Source organism: Pteropus alecto, unplaced genomic scaffold (genome assembly GCF_000325575.1).
Source record: "Pteropus alecto unplaced genomic scaffold, ASM32557v1 scaffold14, whole genome shotgun sequence".
NCBI classification, from domain to species: Eukaryota; Metazoa; Chordata; class Mammalia; order Chiroptera; family Pteropodidae; genus Pteropus; species Pteropus alecto.
The window spans coordinates 7,119,080-7,129,228 of record NW_006436810.1 but is presented as its reverse complement, the minus strand read 5'-3'; the positions used below and the strand labels follow the sequence as shown (position 1 = coordinate 7,129,228).

The following is a 10,149-nucleotide window of genomic DNA, read 5'->3' as shown; positions in this document are numbered from 1 at the left end:
AGAGAGAGAGAGAGAGAGAGAGAGAGAAGAAACCCAAAGATGGCCAGACTCTGGGTGGGGGTCGAGTCAAGGCTATTGCAAAATGGGCATCCTTGGATTTGCCTTCTTACTGCTCTAAGAGGATTGATGGGCTTCAAGACCATCATCCCCTCAAGATAAATGTCTCTTGTGCTTCCCCTGGACACTCGGAATTCAATTAGTTTAATTAGAAAACAAGTAAAGAGGAATTATCTTAATATAGCTTTGCTCCTAGCAACTCAAAAAAAAGCCCATTTCTTTGGCAGGAATCCAAGCTTCCTTCTTATTTACATATTCTGAGACCGTGATACAGACGTTCTTTTTTTTTTTTTTTTTTTTTTTTGGCAAAAAGGCAGACTTCTTATCTAATAGATCATATGCTAGTTTTAATAATACTTCCTGATTTTGTTGCTTTTTAATGAAGTAGGAACACTAGCATGCTAGTAAATATTTAAAAACCATTAATGGAGGGAGGAGGGAGAATGCCCTGATTTTTAGCGTTTATTAATTTCTGTGGTGAAAATACTCCCACTATGGCTGATTTCAAGCCACCAATGTGACATTACTGAACTCAGAGCTGGTAAGAGGTGCTAACCATCAGCTCTCACGGCCAGTAAGAGCTGATCACAGCACACCAGTGGCTAGGAATATCAGCTGTTTGCTAAGAAGCCCTGCAAATCTATTGCCAAGGGATTTTTTTTTTCTCTTACATAGAGGCTGTATGGATTGGCATCAACTGCAAAAGCAAGCTCAGGAGTATGGTAACGGTGTTGGTAAATGATTGGGGAGTCATGTGAAGAGTAATTTCATTGTGCTGTACAACAAATATATTTCTCTGGATTCATATACAGACTTATGCTAGGAATAGGCATGGGACGTCCAAGTGTAAGATGGCGAAGCCACAGCAGCCTAACGGCGAGTCGGGGAGTCCAAGCCCTGCCACAGACGTTCTGTCTCATCTTGGGCAAATCCCTTAACTTCTCTGTGCCCCCATTTCCACATCTACAAAGGGAAGGTGGGGGCTAGAGGTGAGTGAGCAGACAAGATAATCTCCAAGGTTCCCCTTCCTACAGCTTAAATATATGATCCTTTGAAATAACAGAAAACTAAATCGGAGACTAGTTTTACGACATTCTCAAAAATATCCTGATTTTTTGAGAAACGGTGGGAATGCTGAAGGAAGAGAGACCTCTTGCTAATTACTGGATGGTTTGCAAATAACTGTGGCCCCTGTGCTTATACAAAAGGAAGTCTTTCAAATACTGTGTTACTGCCAGGAAACACAACAGCTCTCCGTTTCATCTTGTGATCAGAAGAAATGTCTGTCTCCACATGCCCATCCAAGAAGAATCTCAGTTCAGCCAGAAAAGTCCCGTATAGTCCCATCTCTTCATAGATTTATGTATTTTAGCCACAGTTATTCACTGCACCATCCTTTTATCAACACTTACTTCAATTTAGTCTGAAAACGTTAGAGAATATTCCGATTGTCATATTGACTAGTAAACTGGTGTGTAGGAAGTATGTTTGTGCCAATTTTATAAATGTGGCCAAGGATATTCATTATTAGTTGTCTATTTGTAAAAAAAAAAAAAAAAAAAAAATTATCTAGTGAAAAAATTACTCATTTAATAACGATCTCTGGACTCCCCACTTCTTTGGACACACGATCAACACCCCTCTGCATGGTATAAAAAAAATTATCTTTCTGATAAGCTTCTCAAGAACATTTTCTTGATACCTTCTTTGATGCTGCAGGTAGGAAAATATTTCATCGATCAGGAAGATTTGGTAGTGAGAGATGAACAAGCATAGTGTATTTTATCCCTAGACTCACTGTCAGTATTGAATAAAGAATTCGGCTATTGATTTTTTTTTTTTTGCAGCCATTGTCAACAACTTGCATATCTTGCCCATGGCATCCAATACACAGTATAGTATATAGGAGAATTCCTAGCATCAAAGGCAGACACTTTAAAACGTATTATTTACAAACCACTGAGAGTGAATTGGAACTCTGGGAACAGAGCGAGACTTCCCTAAACTTTATAAGACAGCCTTAGGAAATTGAGTGGTATACCTAAGCATATCTGTCATCATCATAATTGACCAAACAAATTATAGACTGCCCGTCACTCTCATGTCACTCAAACTCTAAACCATATTATTCCTGGATCCTTTGACTCTCAACTTTTCTTACCTTATCTCCTAGGTCTCTTAAAGCTACAGGAGAATTAACAGTACAGATTACACCTTATTGGAAGGTGGTAAACATAGCAAACATTCCTGAAAAACTACCTGGGTTCAAGTCCTGGATCCACCTGAAACCAGCTGTGTAACCTTTGGCAAGTGGCTTAATCTCTCTGTGCCTCAGATTCCTTATCTGAGTGTAGATGATAACAGTGTCTACCTCATAGGGTTATTGTGAGAACTGATTAGGCAATTCACTCAAAGTACTAGAAAGAGTGCCCCCTCGCATAGAGTTAGTATTCTATAAAAATAACTGGCATATATTGTTTTTAACTCTAGACAATGGAATTTGTTAAACTTTAGTGTGTGTAGGTGTGTAATGATTATATGAGTTGTGTTTTATTTTGCCTAAAACTAAAGCTAAGTTGCCTTCTCTGAATGAACATGGACCAGCTAGTGGTTTTCCCGTGAGGTATGAGACACGGGGAGTTATTCCAGGATTAAACTACATCTACTGAGGGGATAGTCCACATGCAGATAGTCAAGTTGTTTTATACATAGGCCCTTAAATAGATATTTTACACCCAAACCTAAAACCTCACTTCAAGGGGAAATGATTACCGGCCGGGGAACACGACCTTGCCCACCCGGTACACAGGGAACTCATTCCATAGATGCCCATTTCTCTAAAGTGTTGTGGGTAAAGCAATCCACCTGGAATACTTCCGGAAATGGGATTTCCTGCACACATCCAAGAGAGAAGGGTCACCTTGTGCTATAACTTTACGTAATTGCATAATTGCTGCTGATGGTTACACATTGTTTTGCTAGGACTAAGCAGTCCCTGATCTCTTTCTCCCCCAACTTCAGTTGTAGCTCTGTATTGCCCTTCCCACAGCACACAGAGCCTCCCTCTCTTAAGACACCCCCACGCTCAATCACCCCATTCTCCTTACTTCTGGAAATGTTTCTCAGAGTCACGCCGGGTTTACAGGGGCTTTCGCTGTGTCTTAGTTCAGCCCATATGGGAAGCAGGAGGGCGGGGAGGCCAAGAGGGGGGAGTTTTCTTTGATCCACCTAATGAATTAATGAATTAAACAGAGGTGGAGTTCAGAAGCCAGGCTCCTTACTTTTGCTGAAGCTGGGCTGATTAGGAGCTTGCGTAACTGCTGGAAAATTGCTGCTTCTTGCTAGAAGAATTAGGGACATGGCCCAGGCCATTCATCTTCCCTAATCGAGTTCTTGGGAAATACACATGTAGATTAGCCCCTAACAATGACCCCCGGCTGATTGCTTGGAGTACCCTCCACCGTGCCCACAATAGTATTGACTAGCTCTTTATGTCTTGCACAAAGGAAGCTCCAACCTCCCCTTGTCCTGCTCTGCCCTGTTTCCCCCATCGTCCCTCACCAGTGGCTGTTGAAGTCTTTTCTGCTTTTCTCCCAAGACTCTGAAATAAACAGTAAATAAAAGCTAACCTCACCTGGACCTATTAGGGAGAGCTGGGCAGTTCCAGAGGGAATTAACTTTGGAAAACAAGGCCATAAGCCCCTTAGCGTGTGGGCAGGAGCTTAAGAAAACGCTGCCAGTCTTTGTTTAGCGGTGATTATAGAGATCCATTTAATATTGGAGAAGTTTACATAAGAAGCATTCTCAGTCAGAGGAGAAACAACAAACACCAATGAGTTATCCCTAAGGCTGCCCTCTGGTTACGAAGTGATCAGCACCCCAGCCACCTGATCTATGTACGTAACTAGTACGTGGGACCTTGTGGGGTGCCACCAGGTGGAGGCAATGCCTTTGGCAGCCTAGAAAGTCTAAGTGGAACCTGGGGGCAGGCTTCTTCTGGACTGTGGCAGGAACCTCCCCAGAGTTTGTTCAGTCCTCCTGGATGCACCCAAAGGCCCAAAGGCTTCTGCCCAGGGACTCTGTCTTCACTTCTTTCCATCTTAGCTTCTTAGGATTCAACCTCTGGAAAGAATGCAGGCTAAGAAATGCTTCGATCCTTTTCAAAGCATCACCCTCTACAATAATAATTACAAATGAGCCTTAGCCAGAAAACACTGGATAAGAAGTCAGTAGATCTGAGTTCTAGTCCTGACCCCTTCACCTAATAGCTGTATGTATCACTTTGAGCCTCAGTTTCCTCTTCTCTAAAATGGGGATAAATACATTTGTCCTGCTCAACTCACAGGGCTGCGGGGATCAGATGATAGAAAGAATGTGAAAAGAGTCTGAAAATTATAAAGTGATCTGCAAACACTATAAAGCATGTATTGATTTTTCATTAATTTAGCTTTTTATTAAAATTAAAAAATAATTTCACTTGAATCTGTAATTCAATTTCTATCTGCTGCAAACTCACATGATTGCTATTTTAATTTACCTTTTTATGGTTGTATTAAAAATAGATCTGTTCATGTAATGACCACAATCCCCATGTGCTCATCACAGAAAATTAACCATTTAAAGATCCTTGGCATAGTCACATGTCATTTTTGTCCCTCTGACATCAATTTAAAGGTGGTAGATCCAAAGATACGTGTTTTTCTTTTGTTTCTTCCTTTGTCTTGTCTCCCAGGCTGGACCTTAAGCTCCTCAAGGCCAGTGGCCCTGGCCTTTCTTTTGTGAGGCTGACATGGCCCATGTCAGAGCTGGATCCTCAGAAAGGACGTAGTAAACGCTTCTTTGAATGTAAAGGGGAATAAACAAGGGGGGGGGCGGCTGCATGGATATCAAGGTGCCTGCTGCAAAGATTTTAAGAATCTGTAGGTCCTTTCCTAAAAGTCCTAGACTTTTAGGGAATTATTTCGGTTCACAGAAGGCTGGGTGCCCGCCTGGGTTCCGGCATCAGATCTGAGAAGTGCCAGAGATCACAGTGCTGTTCACAGCACTGGGGGATGTGAAAAAAAACACTCTCCCCGTAGAAATCGTCTTTCCGTTTGGCCTATGAGTCACTCTGGGCCACAGAAGCCTCGGGGTGTCCCCAAAGGGAAAAGAAGTGCAAGCGCGCGTTACGCCCGAAACCCTGGAAGGAGCTCCAGGCCTCCCTGCCGCCCTGACCAAGGCCCTTCCCCGGTCAGCCTGAGGCTGGGTCATCTCCTCCTCCTGGAGAATTGTTCGGTGGGGAGGGTTCCCGCAGGACACAGTCTGTGATAGTGAGGAACCCTGGCGGGTCTCCCATCCGGCCTGAGCCCACCAGCAAGTAAGACTCGGACATCCCAGACTGCAGGGCTCTTGAGGTCACGGGTCCTGCGGGCACAGAAGGCCCCGCCGCCTCCTGGGGCGGGCGCTGGAGTGAGGGAGCCGGCCCGCACGCCCGTCCGAGGGGACAGAGACGAGCAGTTAAAACAGATAGACACAAACCAAATTAAGGCGGAATCCGGGGCTTCGGACTACGGACCGGAAAGAGGAATGCCCGTGGGCGTGAAAAGAGGGACGGAGAGAGGAAAATTCAAACTGGGAAGAAGTATGGACTGACTTCCAACGCCGGGGAGCCAAGAAGCCTTTCCGAGGGCCGCCCGGGGCGCTCAGCCCTGCAGAAGAAGCGAGCCGACGGCAGGGGCGACTCCGGGGTGGCGGGGACAAGCAGGGGAAGGGGAGCCCGAGGATGACGGCAAGTCCGAGGGGGTCGATGAGACCAAGGCGTCGGCCCCACTGAGGCAGGACCCGGGGGCGCGGACCTCGGACCCGGGTCCCCAGGCCTGTCGAACACCTCGCCGCCGGTCCCCGGTGTGTGTTTGGAGTGTTTGAAGCGGATCGAAGGTGGGAGGTGGAATCTTCGGAGCGCCGGCCCCGCCCGGGGCAGCAGGGCGAGGACCCTGAAGCCGGGCGAGCGAAGACCCGCCCCGCTGCGGGGGGAGGGACGGAGAAGTAGAGGCCGGGTCCGCGGCCAGGGGGGAGGAGCCGGGGGGAGCGGGCTCGCAGCCTTTAGCGCCCGGAGCCCCAGCTCCCCGGACTTGGAACTTCCGACTCCTGCAGTGATCCGGGCGGCCGCGGCCCGAGCGCTCGCAGCCGGAGCCAGTGGCGCCCGCCGAGTTTGACCTTGGATCGGGATCGCTCGGTTCGCACGGCCGCACCCGGAAGCGCCGACTTCGAGCCTCTTCTCCGCCTTCAAGCGAACGGCGCTACAGAACGCGCGGCCCCCGCCTCCCGCGCTCCCCCATGCACCTGCCCGGCTGCGGCCCCGCCATGGCCGACGCCAGCTTCTCGCTCGCCGGCCACCTGCTCCGCAGCCCTGGCGGCAGCACCTCGCGGCTGCACAGCATCGAAGCCATCCTGGGATTTACCAAGGACGAGGGGATCCTCGGCTCCTTCCCGGTGGACGCAGGCGCCCAAAACGCAAAGGAGCGGGAAAGGACGCCCGGCGCGCGGGCCGCCTGCACCAAGGCGCCGGGGGGAGGAGCTGAGCCCTCCCAGCAGCCCGCCCCGGCTCCGGCTCCCGAGTACGAAGGTGAGTGCGCATTCTCCGCGGCCGCGAGGCCCTAGACCGCCCAAACTCAGTGGCTCTGCGAGAGGAGGGAGCCCCTGACTTCACTTTTACCCAAGCACCTGGGCGCGGGGTTGGGCGCTGTGTGCATAGCAGGAGCTTCCAACTTGAGTTCAGAGAAAAGCTTAGGGGGCCCTCGCAGCCCTCACCCCGACCTCCCCGGGCCATCTCCCGAGCACGCGTCGTTCCGCCAGGGTTCAGGTGGGCGGGGTGATCCCGGTGATACTCCGGGGAGTGTCTCTGACCGTCCGGGGCCCCGTCGTCCCAGCCCCTCGTCCCTACTGCCCTAAGGAGCCCGGGGAGGCGCGACCGAGCCCCGGGATGACTGCCGGGCCCGCCGCTGGCGACGCGAAGTTATCCGAGGAGGAGCAGCCCAAGAAGAAGCACCGACGGAACCGCACCACCTTCACCACGTACCAGCTGCACGAGCTGGAGCGCGCGTTCGAGAAGTCCCACTACCCTGACGTCTACAGCCGCGAGGAGCTGGCGGGCAAGGTCAACTTACCCGAAGTCCGGGTCCAGGTAAAGCGCCCAGATCAGTCCCCGGGAGGGCCCGAGGCCAGTTGCAGCCAATGCTCCCTTGAATCCCCCGGCGTCCACGCATCTGTGATGGCGCTTTTCCTGTTGGCCTTCCTCGCTTTGCTTGGCCCAGAGCCCCGAAGGCACGTTACAGATCTTCCATGTACCCCACGCACTACCCTTCTCACATTCTGTTCCAGTTTGTAGTATCATCTCCCCTTTGGGGTCCCCCTTTTCTGAGCTAAAAAGAGGAACTGGAAATGGCTGGCAAGGTGAAGAAGCGACAGTTCCTTAGATGCAGCCAGGATTGGGGCAGGGGATCGAGTATAGAGGGAATGTAGACAGCAGTTGAGGGTAACTGGACCCGGGCCCCAAATGCCACCCTAGTCACCCGCTGCGTGCACCGTGCTTAAAAGGAAAACCCTGTCTTCTTGCGAGGGGCCTGGAGCCTGGCAGTTGAAACTTTCAGTGGATTTGTTTAAGACGCTGACTTTTGCTTCTCTGGTGCACATCCAACCAAACTTCCCGCTGATGCAGAGGCCTTTTTGTTGTTGTTGCTGTAAAGGGGTTTTCGCTTTAATTAAAGCTGAATTATCTTTAATCCCTGATCATTAAAATATTTGAAAGCCTTAAATATTTGCTAGTCATCTGTGAAAAATCTGGGAGGATTTCCAAATTGGGAGAGTTTACAGAGTTCTGAAAAGGAGTCTTTGGGAACCAATTTCACTACATCTGAAAGACAGTGGAACGGAGATGGGATTTTTGCGTCTGTCTAATGAATTAGATTTCCAGGAAGTGAGATATTCAGATTTGGGGGGCTTTTAGTCTTGTCTTAAAAGTAAAAGGAGACAAGCTCTTGCCTTTGTCTTTTCTACTTAGTTTGGGGGTTTTAAGTAATGAGTAAATGTCATGGTTTTAAAATATGGTTCCCTAATGTGTCTCGGGATTAACTGCCAAGGACAGTTCAATTTCTCCTAATTTGGGGCAGTAAAGCTGCCATGATTTCATTGAAGGGGTGGACATATTAGCACTTGCTCTTCAGAGAGGGAGGCTGGGGTAGGGAGAGGAAAAGCAAACAAGCGAGAGTTGATGAAGAAAGAGGACAGGCAAAGGCTTCCCGTGCCCCTGCAGAAGAGAGGCACAGCCAGCTCAGGGGATGCCTTCATACCTGAGGCCACCTCTGTCCCACATTCTTTCTTCCCTCTTTACTTGTTCAGGGATTTTGGCTTCTCCTCTACGTTGTGAGCTTCTTGAGATCATTGTCTCTGTGAATTCTCTGTGACCACAGGGCCAGCACAGCACCCAGCATATAACCAGTTCTTAACACACAGCTGTGATGTGGTCAGATGAAGGGGGCGGGGGCCGGGCAGGGTCTCTAACCGTGTTGAGGGCACCTGACTTTAAGAGCCGACTTTCCTAGTCTTTCGCCCTCTGACTCTGGATGCTAGATCCTACGACTAAAGCTGATATTTTCAGGGGGATGAAATGAAACATGCAGAGAAACGGAGGTGGCAGGGGGGTGGAAGCCTCACCCAGGCCAATGTTTCTCTTTTCTCTGTTATCCGCAAGTATCTAATATTTCTGTGAAAATCAAGGCCTCAGATATGTCGACGGATCTTTTGTGGGAAGGGGTCAGGGGAACTTACATTTTAGTTCTTTCTCTTTTTCTCTCAAACCCCAGCCTCACACACACTCGCCCTGCTCAGCTCAGGTGCCCAGGGTTCTTCTCCCACCTCTCTTAGTCTGAAGTTGCAACTGTTCTATTTCCCTTCACGAGTACAACATTGAAACGACCAGTTTGGCTAAAGTTCATTCAAGATTCTCCACTAAACTAGACCAATTCTCTCTGTTCTGTTTCTGACGGTGGGAACTTGGTGGTGGAACCCTAACTACACCCTTTCTTGTGCTTTTATCGACTCAACAATTGAAGTTTCATTGTTAAGAGCAGACTTCACTCTGGTGTGGACTTTCTACATGTAAAGAAAAAAAAAGAAAAGGAAAACTTGAGCTCATTGAATTCATCTTAGGGTGATAATGTCAGAACTAACTTCATAAAGTAAAAGCAGATGTAATACACTCGAACTATCGTAACCATTGAAAGCCATTTATAAGACATATTAGGAATCCTAAAAGGATATCAATGAAATAAAAACGAAAATCTTATTAAAGCAGCAATTCAAATGTTTGGTATAAAATAAACCCACTTTCTTCTATTCGTTATCATAACCAGTAATTCGTGGAAATAGCTGTATTTTAACATCCAGTGTGGCCAGTTACAGTAGTTAGAGTATTTGTTTATACAAGTTTATGATGGAGACAAAAGGTAGGTAAACCACAGAAAGTCTGAGAGAAAAACGTGGCCACTGAGAGCCGTACCACGACAGTCTAAACTGAAGTGTCAGGAGGGGCAGGCAGCCCACCAGCAGGTAAGACAAATTTGGGGAGATCTGGTTTCGAGAGTCCTACGGTCTCATTCCAGGGTTCACTTCACTTTTTTTCTGAGCACCTGCTCCGTGCCAGGAGCTGAAAACAGAACCACAGCTGTCGGTGAGATAGATAAACAGGGACAAGGGTGGGAACGCCAGGGAGGACAAGGATGGGACAAAGAGACACAGAGGAAACAAGAGGGAAGGAGGGAAGAGACAAAAAGGAGAAAACGGGACGGAAAAGAAAGGATGAAGCGCGCGGGGGAGGGGCGAAAGGAGGAGGTGTGAAATAGCTGAGCCCCAGTTTTACTTGGGGTTGGGGGAGTCGAGCTGGCTGGCCTGCAGCCCGACGGCCGCTGTGCTGCCTTTCGCAGGTGTGGTTCCAGAACCGACGGGCCAAGTGGCGGCGGCAGGAGAAGCTCGAGGTGTCGTCCATGAAGTTGCAGGACTCGCCCCTCCTCTCGTTCAGCCGCTCCCCGCCCTCCGCGGCTCTGGCGCCCCTCGGGG

The 10,149-nt window shown here is 48.9% G+C and overlaps 1 protein-coding gene across 1 annotated transcript in view; it reads left to right on the top strand.

Annotated features, from left to right (window-relative positions):
* Nucleotides 1-6,213: 6,213 nt before the first annotated feature.
* The window catches only part of RAX (retina and anterior neural fold homeobox), a 4,720-nt gene continuing 784 nt past the window's right edge, over nt 6,214-10,149 (top strand). The window contains exons 1-4 of the mRNA XM_025048123.1: nt 6,214-6,661; nt 6,966-7,415; nt 8,505-8,557; nt 10,017-10,136. Coding sequence (XP_024903891.1) covers nt 6,373-6,661; nt 6,966-7,415; nt 8,505-8,557; nt 10,017-10,136 — 912 coding nt within the window. The 5' untranslated portion in view covers nt 6,214-6,372. The remainder of the gene's footprint in view (nt 6,662-6,965; nt 7,416-8,504; nt 8,558-10,016; nt 10,137-10,149) is intronic.